This window comes from Galeopterus variegatus, unplaced genomic scaffold (assembly GCF_000696425.1).
Source record: "Galeopterus variegatus unplaced genomic scaffold, G_variegatus-3.0.2 Scaffold11567, whole genome shotgun sequence".
Taxonomy (NCBI): domain Eukaryota; kingdom Metazoa; phylum Chordata; class Mammalia; order Dermoptera; family Cynocephalidae; genus Galeopterus; species Galeopterus variegatus.
In genome coordinates this window covers 24085-38394 of record NW_007737678.1, presented here as the reverse complement: position 1 = coordinate 38394, position 14310 = coordinate 24085, and the positions used below count along the sequence as shown (strand labels likewise).

The following is a 14310-nucleotide window of genomic DNA, read 5'->3' as shown; positions in this document are numbered from 1 at the left end:
TTTCAAGGTGCTGCTAAGCTTGCTCTTTTAAAAACTTGGACACTCGGCCAAATGAGCCTATTTAGGCAGTGCTGTGGATTGTACTGTGTCCCCCAAAGTTTCATGTATTAGATACTTAATCCCCACTGTAATAGTGTTAAGAGGGTTGGAAATCCTATTATGGTAATCGACAGGTGGGACCTTAAAGGGGCTCCTTAGATTGTGAAGACTTTGTCCTCCTGAATGGAATGATCGATCTATTCATACAGTAATGGGCTTGGTTCTGATGACTGTAAAAGGAGAGCAACTGAGAAGTTTAGTGCTCTCTCTGTCTCTCTGAAACCATCCGCCATGTGACACCCTGCATTGCTGTAGAGCCACCACCAAGAACAAGGCCCTCATCAGATGTGTTTTCTGAACTTTGGACTTTCCAGCCTTTGAAACTGTAAGAAATAAATTCTATTTCTTTATAAATTACCCGATTTCAGGTATTTTTGTTACAGGCAACAGAAACGGACTAATACAAGGAGTACACCTAAATGATTACCATCTTGGTCCCCTCCAAAAGCCACAAAAGGTCTTGAATAAGTATTGTAACGTCTGCTCTGTTTTAGAAGAAGACTGTGGCAGTAGCGTGTGAGATGAGGGGCAAAGTAAACAAGAAGAAAACTCCCAGTGACAGAATTGAGCACGGCACGGAGCTAGTTTTGGAGGAAAACTACGATAACTACAAGCTGTGGTAATAAAACCTGCATTTGTAATACGACCTCAACCGCATTAAGCTTACTTGAACACGGCCTTTACCTAGGTAAGAAGGGATGCAAATCCTCTAGATTTCCAAGAGTTCTCTGATCATCTAAAGAGTTTTCTTCCTAGAGGTTGCCTGCATACCTCCTTGTTCTTTCTGCACACAAACGCGAGGGGAAGGAGGACGTTGGCAAAAATAAAAAAGCCAACAAGTAAGTGGCCACAGCGACAACCACAACTGCAAAGAAAAGTCTTTGCAGAAAAGAAACTGCAGCACTTTCCCCAGTCGTGGGACGTCCACAGGGGGCGAACTGGAAGATGGCTTAGCGTGGAGGCGAAACAAGAACAGGGTCACGAGCTCTCGTCCCATTTATAACTTCAGGCGCTCCCGCCAGGGTGCGGTTGGCACCAGTCGTGGAACAACTACGACCGAGTCTGGGTAAAGTTCGCCAGCTGACAGGATGGTAGCCAGGAGACCTCGAGGTGCGCTGAAGTTAGGGCGTCTCCCGCAAAGATCATTTCATAACCGCGCCCAAAAGCCGCTACCTAAGCAGGATAACGCCCTCAATCTACTCCGCGACTCCACTCCACCTTCCCATTAGCACGCGGAAGCGCACAGACGCTGCAGGATGATGTCAGCGGCTCCCGGCACCACCTCGACGACATACGGCCGAGGGCCTGTCGTAACGGCCGGGCAAGAGCCCTCGAGAGAAAGGGCACCCGCGCGGCACACACTACCCTGCTAGCCGACATGCGCGCGCAGGTCGCCAGCGGCGACCCTGGAGACTGGAGCCAATGAGGCGCGGTGACGACACTGCGTCGTAGCCGGCTCGGCCACACGTAGGGCGGAGCAAGTTCGGTTGCACCAACACCGGTACATAGTCGTGGACCGGCGTGTCCTTGGACTTAGAGAGCGGGACGTCTGGCTTCCGAGCGGTGATCGTAGTAGCACTAGCGACGAAAGAGCGGTGAGCGCCGGGCGTGGAAACCTCAGTGGTGGAAGCAGAGCTGTGGGAGGCGCGCATCTGCGTGGGGGGCGTGCGGGGGAGCCGAGGCCCGCTCCGGGGACCTCCGAGTGGAGCCCGCGTGGGGCGGGAAGGGCGGGGAGTGAAGACCCAATACTGTGGCCAGCCAGAACCCAATGGGTTCTGGCTTGAAGTGGCGCGGACCTCTAACTAGGTAGAATAATGGACTCGGTCAAGGACTGCAGGTGGCCTGGATGCGGGTCTTCCCATTGTTGGGGCTAAGGGGCTGTGGAAATGATAGACAAGACTCTCTTCGGGAGGGCCGGAGATCAACGCTTCACGTCCTCCTTCAGAGAGCAGAAGCTGCCGCTCTCATAATAAGGGGTCATTTCTTTCCCCGGCCACCTGTCGTTTCGCCCGTTAACCGCTCAGGCATCCCGGAAAGGTTTCTTTTATCGATTTCCTTGAAACCTCATGGTCGCCCCCGGGTATCTCAGAGGTGTAGGGTGACGAAGTCCCTGGGAGAACTCGCAGTTCACTTCTGCGGTCTTATTTCACAGCCAGGCAAGTTAGAGTGACCTGCTACACGTTGTGACCTGAGCAGGCTGAAACAGCCAGGGCCTCTTTTTTTTTAATCGATGTGTTTTGCCTTATTCTCAGAAGTGACTTTAAGTTATAGTATAAATAAGTAATTATGCTTTCTTAAAAATTGGAATTTTGGCCAGGGCCTCTTTTTTTTTAATCGATGTGTTTTGCCTTATTCTCAGAAGTGACTTTAAGTTGTAGTATAAATAAGTAATTATGCTTTCTTAAAAATTGGAATTTTTGTGGTTTTGCTTTAGTGTAATCGCAGTTAAACTTCTCATTTGTGACTGTTTATGACCTTGACCTCGTCTTCTGAAATTGGGGCTTGAACTAGGTTTCCACTTTGCTTACTTGGGCTTTAACCTTCCGTCACATAGATACATAGAGATATGTTTTTAAGGAGATTCTCCTACACAGTGTCTTTCGTATTAAAGAGTATTGCAAGTGTACTAAATAAAACAAAATTCATTCTGGTACTTAATGTCAAAGGTTAGCAGTAGATTAGTAATTAGTGACTTGAGCGATCATTGGTTTCCACTGTATTTGTTACTTGTGGAAAAAAATTACTAAGTTGGGTCTTTCATTTTTAGAATTAAAAATGGGTGATGTTGAGAAAGGCAAGAAGATTTTTGTTCAGAAGTGTGCCCAGTGCCACACCGTGGAAAAGGGAGGCAAGCACAAGACTGGGCCCAATCTCCATGGTCTGTTTGGGCGGAAGACAGGTCAGGCACCTGGATTCTCTTACACAGATGCCAACAAGAACAAAGGTAAGAGGTGGACAGTTGATAAATAATACAGCACAAATTGCATGAATGTAAGCTATGGCAAACTCTGTCAGGAGTGTAAAATACTTAACCAGTGCATCCTTTCCTGTTTAGGCATCACCTGGGGAGAGGACACACTCATGGAGTATTTGGAGAATCCCAAGAAGTACATCCCTGGAACAAAAATGATCTTCGCTGGCATTAAGAAGAAGGCAGAAAGAGCAGATTTGATAGCTTATCTCAAAAAAGCTTCTAATGAGTAATAGTTGGCCACTGCCTTATTTATTACAAAATGGAAATGTCTCATGACTTTATGTGTACCATAATTTAGTTGATCTCATACACCAGAATTTAGATCATGAGTGACTGACAGAATATTTTTGTTGGCAGTCCTGATTTAAGTAAGACTGGTTTGTGGTAAATATAATAGGTTTTTTGAATTTTGATAGTAATTCCAGTCCAGTAAATACTATCACTGTTTTCCCCTTCTAAAGACATGATTGGACTTGATTAGTAGTGTTCAACTTTTCACAAAGATGGTGAATGCCATCTCAGAACCTATTGGAGATTGGTTTTATATCTAGATTTATAACTGATTATATGAATAAATTTAAATACTGGAGAAATCCCTTCACAGTTTCAGAACCGAGCAAGACTCACCTTTGTTTTAATGTGTGTTCATTAGCCTGTTAAAGGCGAGGGCTGAAGTTAAAGTAGCAATGTCTACTTTATATTTTTGGTCTTAACTATGCCAATCTAATGAGAATTCCCTGTGTCTAAAATGCTGCCTTTTACTTATTGAAAACATTTTAGTTTGGTTTATGTATTATATCAAATAAGGAAGATTTAGCACTTATCATATTTTATAGATGATATATGAGAACAGATGCTTTTAAAAGTCAGGGTGACAAGATATAATACCAAGTTAAATTTTACTTTTGAATTCTTTACTAAGTCAAGCTCAGTTATAATTTAGGATTGCCTTTAAACAAGTATTCAAAAACACATAAAACTGTAGAACTACTGTGTATGTGTGATTGGTAATGGTGCTTTTGCCAGCTCATTAGAAGGATTAAAGTAAAAGAGCTATACACAAATTTGTAAATTATGTGATTATAAGACCTAAGATAATTAAAATCACAGACCATGATTTTTTGACTGTGCTTGATTTAATGACTTATGCCAAATTTTTTATTTTTGGCAGCTGGCCAGTGTGGGGATCTGAACCTCTGATCTTAGTGTTAAAAGGCTGTGCTCTAACCAACTGAGCTAACATGCCAGCCTGTTGCCAAAATTTTAATAGTTAAAAAGTATTATAGCCCTAAATACCAATGCAGCAATGTTACTAGTCATGGTACTAGATTGTGTTTACTTGGTCCTCTAGGACAGCCTGAAGTAGAACAACACTTCACTAATTCACCGTTAGAGTTTCTTTGACCGGAAGGAGAACTACAGCATTTGTGCCAGACATGGATAAAAGAATGTTTCTGGTCATAGTTTTGTGCTCTGTAACAGTGTATGGTTACATACTAGATTATTTTGTACAGTCTGTGCCATACACATTTAGAGTAGTCCTTGGAAATTTTATGGACATGATGAACTTGAACTAAACCATAAAGAATAGTGAGGGAAATCTGTGCTGATGGAGGTGAAAGCCATGTCTTCATAGGACAGTGAGGAGACTGAGAAGAGGGCCTCATCAGTGGTTTCAAAGTTGATGAGAATGATTAAATAGGCCTTTAAGGCCTGACAAAGTAATTTGTAACAAAGTTTTATTTTCATTAGTAGAACTGAGAAAGCAAGGAAGTCAGTCTGGAAACATGCAGGAACAGTTTTGGAAAGCCTGCTATAATTCAGGTTTGAAGTCCTAGTCTGAGTTACGGAGAATTAAAAAGTGCATCCTGGAAGTCCTTCAAAGATTGAGCTCCTGTAACAGGATTTGGTAACTGCATTAAGCTAGTGGTATTCAGAGATGGGTTAGCAATTAGCTTGTAAGGGACAGTTCTAGACAAATGAGAAAACCTGAAGGCCAGGGAGTTGATTTTCATATATTTTTGCATCCTGGGAATGATACAATAAATGAGCATTATATTAAGATGGATATAGAAATCGGCTAAATCTAAAACCTGAAGGCCAGGGAGTTGATTTTCATATATTTTTGCATCCTGGGAATGATACAATAAGCATTATATTAAGATGGATATAGAAATCGGCTAAATCTTGATAGTTATTGGACCTTTTATTTTGGTTTACAAATCTAGAAAATTGATTTTATCATTTAACCCAGAAGTTATCAAGCCCTGGTGACAGGCATCATCAAATTGACAGACGCTGGTTAATTCATATATAAGGTATACCTTTCTTGAGAACTTGGTTTGATTGTATATACAGAGCATCTCTATTTATTAATAATAACTTAGGTTTAATTTTTCTACGGGTTTAAAAGTGTTTCTCATTTCTATGCCTCCTACATCAGCTAAGGGGTGTGTTGGCACAGATGAGTACCCACCATATTCTAGGCCAATTATACTCAAATAAGTACCTGTGGTGATTTATAATGTACGTCATCCAGTAATTAATTTAAAAGAAGAGACATTCCTAGCTTTAAAGGGGTATATACTCTTAAAAATAAGGAAATTGGGACAAAAAAAAGCTAGCACTCGGTAACCTATAGTCTTCATTCCTAGTGCTTCAATGTAGGTGGCTAGATTAATGGTCAAAAATGAGAGCCAGATGTATTTAAGGGGTATTTCTTCCAAGTGCCACCTACACTCTGGATTTTGTCAAGAACAGCACTATCTAGTATGGTAGCTACTAAACCACATGTGGCTCTTAAGCCCTTGAAATACGGCATAACTGAAGAACTGAATTTTTAATTTTATTCAACTTTAACTTAAATTTACATAGCCACAAATGGCTAGTGACTGCTGTATTCATAGTATGGGTCTAGAACTAGAATCAGTGATCTGTAATGAAAGTGCATCCCCTGGACTCTTATTTTCTTAATCTATGATTCTTGCAAGTACGCTGTAATGCCCTTCAGAGCACTGATTCCAGTTCCTGTTTCTAAACCTGATGTGCTCATCTCTATATTTTACTGTATGTTTTATCTGTTGCATTTGTAAGTTGGTAATTTATTTTAAATAGGTGGCATTCTGGTGGTAGCTAGGATGCACCTTTTTGTCATCTTTCTCCTGCATTTTTCTCCAGTTTCATTATAGACAGTATAGTGTACATTTTCACACTGAAGATCACTGTAAATTATAAAAGGTATGATGGAATCTACATGCCTGTCTAAGAAGAGGTCTTACCAGGGACTGCCCTTCAGGCTGTTTCATATTGGTCAAGCTCAAGCAAGAGTAAACTAAAACCAGTGTTTTTACTGTGGAGAATATTTCTTTCTAATGATGGGCTCTTTTGGCTCTCCTTTGTCTTATCAGAGTATCTTGAAAGCCAACTAAGATGTTGCTGAGCATGGATGAGAGCTATATAGTTTGTATAGGCAAGGCTTTTGCCAGACAGAGCATACAAATACACCTCCACAGTGACCAGAAAGTTGGTCTCCCAGATGAATCTCTTCTCGGCAGTGAGGTTCTTTGGCTGCATTTTTGTGCCTCAGACTTACCACCGTCCTGGTGTTCACATCCTTAGAGTATAATACAACATATTAGATTTCCACTTAAAAACAGTTGGATTCCAGGTTATCCCAGTTGGAGTCTGGGGGATTTGAAAATTGGCCATACCCTCAAGCTATCTCTTGTTTAATTCAGAAAGCTAAATAGATTTGATGTGTTGGTTTATTTCTCAAAGAGTAAATAAACATCCAGGTTCTTAGGAGGAACTTTACTAGCAGTCTCCCTACGTATTGCCAACAAATATAATACAGCTTTTCATACATAGAAATATAATATGGGGAGGACCAGTGTGAAGTAATTGATAGATACATCATTCACAGTTTTTAGAAATGGCCTGGCAAAAAATGGCAAGACACAGGGCTGGCCCGTGGCTCACTCGGGAGAGTGTGGTGCTGATAGCACCAAGGCCCCGGGTTCGGATCCCATATAGGGATGGCCGGTTCGCTCACTGGCTGAGCATGGTGCTGACAACACCAAGTCAAGGGTTAAGATCCCCTTACCGGTCATCTTTAAAAAAAAAAAAAAAAAAATGGCAAGACACAGGGCTGGCCCGTGGCTCACTCGGGAGAGTGTGGTGCTGATAGCACCAAGGCCCCGGGTTCGGATCCCATATAGGGATGGCCGGTTTGCTCACTGGGCACCAAGGCCCCGGGTTCGGATCCCATATAGGGATGGCCGGTTCGCTCACTGGCTGAGCATGGTGCTGACAACACCAAGTCAAGGGTTAAGATCCCCTTACCGGTCATCTTTAAAAAAAAAAAAAAAAAATGGCAAGACACAGACTGACTGACTTGCTGGAACTTTGGTAAAATATCCCTATTTTAATCACATTAGTGAAGTCTCAGGATGTTGGAGTTGGAAGATACCTGAGAGATTTCTTAACAGTCCAACTGTGCCATTATACAGATGACAGGTGAAGTTCACCTGAGCTGAGCTTATATAGCTAATGAGGAGCAGCTTTGAAACCAGAACCAAGCTATCCTGAGTCCAATTTGGTCTTAGTCAAAGCCTGTTGCCAGACATAAACTAATGAACTTCCTTTTTGCTTTTTCTTCCTCTATTCACAAGAAATGTAGCTATGTTCCACATTGGTGGCCATATTAAATATGTTTATATAAACTTTTAAACATGTTAAATTTAACATTTTAGGGGTTTTTTTGTTTGTTTTTGGTTTTTTTGTGGCTGACCGGTAAGGGGATTCAAACCCATAACTGTTTAAAGCTGTGCTCTAACTACTGTTTAGAAGTAGTTTGAGAAGAATCATTGGACTAGTTCATTGTATTATCTGTGGCATAACAGAATGCTGAGCCTGGGTTTAGAAAAATTGTGTTTAGTGTGTAAACTATCAGTAAACAGCCCGTGGGCTCAACCCCAGACACTTGCTTTTGTAAATAAAACTATTCACAATCACATTCGTTCATTTATTGCCTACACCTGCTTTCATCCTGCATTAATAGTCATGACGGAGACTGGAAGGTCCACAAAGCCTAAAATATTTACTGTATGGCACTTTACAGAAAAAGTTTCTCAGCCCCTGGCTGAGAGCTTTGCTTTGCCAATCTGATTAACACAACCTCATTTTTGACGTTTGGAGAATAGGAATAATTAACACAACCTCATTTTTGACGTTTGGAGAATAAGAATAATCTCTACTTCAAACAATTCGTTGAATGACATAAGGAAAAGCCCATAACTGGCAAGCATTGAAAGATGTTTATTTTATATCTATGTTAAATTCCTTAAAAGTCAGATAGTGAAAAATTCTACTTTCAAGGTTAGCAGTAATCTGTTGGTTCTGATAATCCCTGTGACATCCGACACCCTTGACTGCGCTTATTTTTTTCACCTCCCTTGGTTTAAGTTAGTTTCACATTCACATGGAATAAAACACATAAACATCATAAAATCCTAATGCACATGTAGCTGTAATGATCTGTTGATAACTCAGATACATACTGTTCAATTACATCAGAACAGTAGCGTGACATTTTGCCCAGGTTGTAGTCCCATAACTCAAGATTGTTTTGTGGATATAAGGTGCATTCACATCTCAGTTCATCCTCACCACCTCATAAGGTATATGGGACAGGTATTGTCCCTATTTTGTAGATAAACCTCAAAAAGGTTACTGCCAAAAGTCCCACAGATGCATTACCTAGTAGTAGTATCACATGTACTGACACGTGCCTTTCCACGGGACCTTCATATAAACTGGGTCGTCTGTACTAGTCTCTTTACAGAACACTTTCACACTTCCTTTCCTTATTAGAAACTGGGTTTCTCCAGGCCTGTGCACCTCTGTAGCCCTCACAAGTAGAGCCTACTCGTTCTTCCGCACAGTCTACAGCAGACGTGTAGTCTTGGCATCTTTTCTAGATCATCACTATTCCTCTACTTGTGATGGATTCTTGACGTCTATGTGGACGCTGTCATTTCTGTACTTCTGGACCATTGTCACATTCACTGAGAACTTCACCTGGCTTATGATACCTACCCCAACCCCTCTTTTTCTTTTAATTGTCTTGGTAATAACTACACATAGTGAATGAATGACCCATCCTTAATGCCACTGTAGCCTCAATTTTTTTTGCTTGATTTTAACTCTTCTCAGTGCTTTCCCACAGTTAAAATTTAGACTTGTCATTACTCCAGAGCTACTCCACCTCTTTAATTAGGAATTTGACTACAGTAATCTTTCATTACAACTCATATTTTTCCATGTCTCTCATTCTTATTCCTACTGTATCTCCTTGAACTTATTAAAACTCCCAGGTCCTGATCATTCCCTTGTTACCTGCCTTCCTCAGCCAGCCTTCCAGTGTATGTTCAATCTCTGCATTGCCTGCATCCTCTACCTTTGTCACCCATTTCTTTTAATGACATCTGCTCTGCAAACATGCAACCTGGGAGCAGCCCAGCCATTTGCTTTCTCCACTTCTACACCTAATCTAAACACTGTTGGAGAAAATCACACTCTTGCCAATCGGCACCATTGTAAACATCTCTGGTTCAATGCAACTATCCTTTTATATATCCATTCTTTCCCAGTCTTCCTTACCGTTTTAGATGTTCATCATGCTCCTTGAGCTTATCTCACCCCTACCCACTTTCTTGTAGCAGATGGCCTTGCCTCCTCCCCTTTCACATATGAATTCTCAACTTTCTGACTATAAGGAAGGTTTTTGTCATCCCCCACCCTCCGCCTTGAACAATGTTGTTCTTAATTCACATATAGTTCAGAATGTTCAATTACATTAGAACAGTAGCTCCAGATGTCACAGACTCTCAAGCATGATCAATCTAACACCCATTCCCAACTGCCTTGTCCTCTGCCTCCCTCTCACACAGAAGTTAGAAGAGCTACATGCCTGCCTTCTTTTCAGTGCAGAAACTTTGCATAGGGAGCCACACTTAGACAATACATATATGCTGTCTATGTAAGTTCTAGAAATTATAGATTTTCTCATTCAGCTTATGTTTAATGAAATTGTAGCCATCCCTAGCTGAATTGAGCATGTGTAGTGCATCAAGACCAAGAGATGACAAATCTGTCCAATTTGGGGATGGTACAGGAAATCTATAGATTTTCTAAGTCACCTGCACTAAGTTGGGGTATACTGTACTATCAGTAAGATGAAAACTTTCCTTCATACTTTTGACTGGTGAACGTTGGAGGAAACGTTGACCCAATGGTCTGAGCCCTCTGCTGACACTGCTTAAAGAAATCTTAAGTACATTAACCTTTCCATATCTTAGTTTTCTCATCTGTAAATTGGCACTAATTACACCAAGATCAAGGGTTTGGATCTCCATACCAGCCAGCTGCCAAAATAAATAAATAAATTGACTGATTAAAAAAATAAAAATAAACAAACTGGCACTAATTAGCCCATAGGGTTGTGGTAAGAATTAAACAAGAGAATGTGTTTGGCAGGTTGCCTGGCACTCAATAAACACTCAAATGTTAGCTATTGTTTAACTAGATGGACAGGACTATTTGTCAAATTATTGTCAAATTAACCATTGGACAGTTTGTATGGAAGGGAGAGGACACTCACTGAGATGGCTCTTCCAAGTGAATAGTTATAGTGAGAGAGAAGTAACTGGAATTAGAGATTTGTATCCCTGACTCAGGCCCTTAGTTCTAATAACTCACCCATCAGGCGATCTCTCATTCCCTATTAGTGACCTGGACCAAGAATCAATGAAGCTCAACCTCTGCCAACTCCATACCTTGAGAGCTCTTCTAAGACAGTCTTAGATTTGTGGCCAAAAGGTAAAATGGGCACCTAATTTTCATACATTCTCATCTTCTAAGTGTCCCTAGTTTTTCCAGTAACCTAACAAAGGCATAGTTTTTAATATCCTATTTACTGGGATAACACCAGCCCTTGCCAACTTCTCCTAAGCTTTAAAGGTAATATCAAAGGGCCAGCCCCGTGGCTCACTCGGGAGAGTGCGGCGCTGGGAGCGCCGAGGCCGTGGGTTCGATCCTATATAGGGTTGGCCTGTGCGCTCGGCTGAGCGTGGTGTGGACCACACCATGCCGAGGGTTGTGATCCCCTCACTGGTCAAAAAAAAAAAGGTAATATCAAGAAGAAGGAAGACAAATACAGATGGGAATATGTGCATAAGAGGCAGCTTAGAGTGGAAAATGTTTAGGAGATTGGCTGCAGCCCTCTATTCTTACCCCTCCCAGGAGGATTTATCAGGAGGTTCAACCCAGGTCATGGCAGATATGGTGGTTAATTCTAGGTGTTAACCTGATTAGATTAAGGAATACCTAGAAATTTGTAAAGCAGTCTTTTTGGGTGTGACTATGAAGGTGTTTCCAGAAGATATTAGCATGTGTGCCTGAATAGACTAGGTGGGTTAGATTTACCCCGGATATGGGCAGGCATCATTCAATCTTCAGGGGGCCCAGAGAGAACAAAGACGGAGGAAAAGGTGAATCTCTCTTTCTTTATATCCACTGGAATTGGGATACACTCTGCTCTCCTGTCTGTGGACATCTGAACTTGAGACTCTTCAGCTTTTCATTATAGGACTTATACCGACAGCACCTCTGGGCTCTCAAGCCTTTGGCCTCAGACTGAGAATCACACCATCAGCTTCCCTGGTTTTGAGACTTTCAGACTTGGACTGAGCCGGACTACTGGCATCCAGTTGGCAGATGGCCTATTGTGGGACTCCTCAGACTTCATAATCACATCAGCCAATTCCCCTAGTAAGTCTCCTCATATATTTATATACATATCCTATTGGTTCTGTCTCTCAGGAGAACCCTGACTAATACAGCAGGGTATCACCTGGAGGGCCCTTACCTGTGAAGAGCTAGTGCTCCTGCATCCTGTCCTGTCACAATGCATTGCTAACTTGGCTTGAGCAATATTCAGTGGTTATGTTGCTAAAGACTTGATTCTGGAACATCAACTCCTCATATAATTGTTGGATTAATTCCTCATAAAATTCTTGGACGGGGCATGTATGGTGTAACAAAAAATCACTACGCTGGTGAAACACTGTATGCTGAGTGCGTATGTTAGAGACAGTATGAGAAGAGATCTGTGGGAGAGATTCTTAACTTCTGAGTCTCCTGAATCAGACTAAATTGAGATGTTTAGGGAACCAAGGCTTCGTAGGAAATGACCCAATGGCCTGTGCATTTCAACTCCTCCCAACCTGGTATCTCTCAAGATAAGGTAATGAAGGAGGGCTTTTGTACTGTAATTCAAGGTCAGGTAAAGGTCCAGATACTCTTAACCATAATAAGACAAAATGTAGGCTGTATATGCCAGGTTCTTTTTGTAGGTATCCTGCCTGAAGATTCTGATAACTTTCTATTTTCCATCCTAAAATTGATTAAGCAGGTTAGCACAAGGCCTATATGACATATAAGAGAATACAGGCAAAGGGTATGATTTTCTAATAGATCTTGTCAGCTGAAGCAATTGCAGAATACCTTGAAAGTGGAGAGCTAATGTCTTTACTCTTGGCCTTCTAAATAGCAGGTGCCGAATCCAAATCCAACCACCTTTTGAGTTCATAGGAAGGCAGGGAACTGCACTTCAGGAAACAGCCACAACTTCCCTATCAGTACGTCTTCTGTTTCACTGACCATTCTCTCTCAACCTTATCTGTAGGCTTCTTTTTATCCACTCTCACAGAGACTGCTGTTTGCCTACTCAGTACTCATTCTCCTTCACTTTTAGTAACAATGTTGATTTTTTTTTTTAGGGTGGTCATGTCCCTTTCAAAGACTCCATTGTTCATCTTCCCTAGGCTTGGTCACTGGGCAAGCAGAAGTCAGATGGGACTTTAAAACTTTTAAGACTTCTGTGAAATCTTTTTAAAAGAGATCTGACTCAGCTAGAAGGACTGCTCTTTTGCCCCTTGCTTGCTTTCCTTCTTCTCTTTGCCTGGAACCTGGATGGGCTGGCTGAAGCCCCTGGCAGCTGTCTTGGTTGTGGCACCACTGGGGATGGAAGCCATGCACCTGAGGATGGCAGAGCAGAAAGAGAGATGGACCTGGCACTTTGGTGATGTGGTGAAGCTGCTGTACTGGCCAGACTTCTTTAACAGTTTGTTAAACTTCTCTCTTATTTAAACCATTGTTATTTCAGTTTCTGTTATATGCAGCTGGTTCTAATTCTAACTGATATATCCACCCCTTATATAATAGTGTTCCCTAAAGTTATGCCTTCAATAATTTTTATTTATATTTTTTTCCCTTGGTAGTACTACTTAAGAACACACATGCCAATAACTTCATATCTATATGTACAGTCCAAATTTCTCTTGAGTTCAAAAGCCATACACTCAACCACCTTTTAGACAACTTTATTTGGATGCCCCCATGGATACTATGGAAGGCTGAATAGGGGTCCCCCCAAATATGTGCATGCCCTAATCCCTGGAACCTCTGAATGGTACCTTGGATGATAATTAGGGACTTTACACATGTGATCAAGTTAAGGATTTTGTGATGGGGAGCTTAACTTGGATTATTCAGGTGGGCCTGATGTAATTACAAAGGTCCTTATAAATAGGGAAGGATAAAGAGTCAGAAGGAGTCAGAAGGAAGCAGAGATTGAAGAGATGTGGCCACAAGCCAAGGAATGCTGGCAGTCTCCAGAAGGTGGAAGAGGCAAGAAATGGATTCCCCTTTTGAATCTCCACAAAGAACCAGCTCTGCTATCACCTCAGTTTTAGCCCACTGATACCCATTTTGGACTTCTGACTCCCAGAACTATAAGAGAATAAAATTTATAGTAATTTGTTACAATAGCAATTGGAAATTAACACAGGCACCTCAAACCTATCTAAAATAAACTTATTAACTTTCTCCCAAAACCTGATCCTCTTATATTCCCTATCTTTATTATTATATCATCCAAACCAAAAATTAGCCACATATCCTAGATTGTCCCACTCCATCATCTTTCACTTATCACTGAGTATTTTCAGTTGTATGTATTAACTATCTTTCAAATAGTTCCTAATTCGGGCCGGCCTGTGGCTCACTCGGGAGAGTGTGGTGCTGATAACACCAAGGCCAGGGGTTCGGATCCTATATAGGGATGGCCGGTTAGCTCACTGGCTGAGTGTGGTGCTGACAACACCAAGTCAAGGGTT

General features: G+C 41.6%; 1 protein-coding gene across 1 annotated transcript; it reads left to right on the top strand.

Annotated features, from left to right (window-relative positions):
* Positions 1-1602: 1602 nt before the first annotated feature.
* Positions 1603-4190, top strand: LOC103610678 (cytochrome c, somatic). Its single transcript, XM_008594791.1, has 3 exons — positions 1603-1694; positions 2867-3043; positions 3155-4190. The coding sequence occupies exons 2-3, from the start codon at positions 2875-2877 to the stop codon at positions 3301-3303; spliced, it is 318 nt and encodes a 105-aa protein (XP_008593013.1). The 5' UTR covers positions 1603-1694; positions 2867-2874; the 3' UTR covers positions 3304-4190.
* The last annotated feature ends 10120 nt before the right edge of the window (positions 4191-14310 follow it).

Coding starts and splice junctions, on each gene's coding strand:
- LOC103610678 (XM_008594791.1), top strand. CDS start 2,875: ATGGGTGATGTTGAGAAAGGCAAGAAGATTTTTGTTCAGAAGTGTGCC. Junction 3,044..3,154: donor AGATGCCAACAAGAACAAAG/GTAAGAGGTGGA, acceptor TTTCCTGTTTAG/GCATCACCTGGGGAGAGGAC.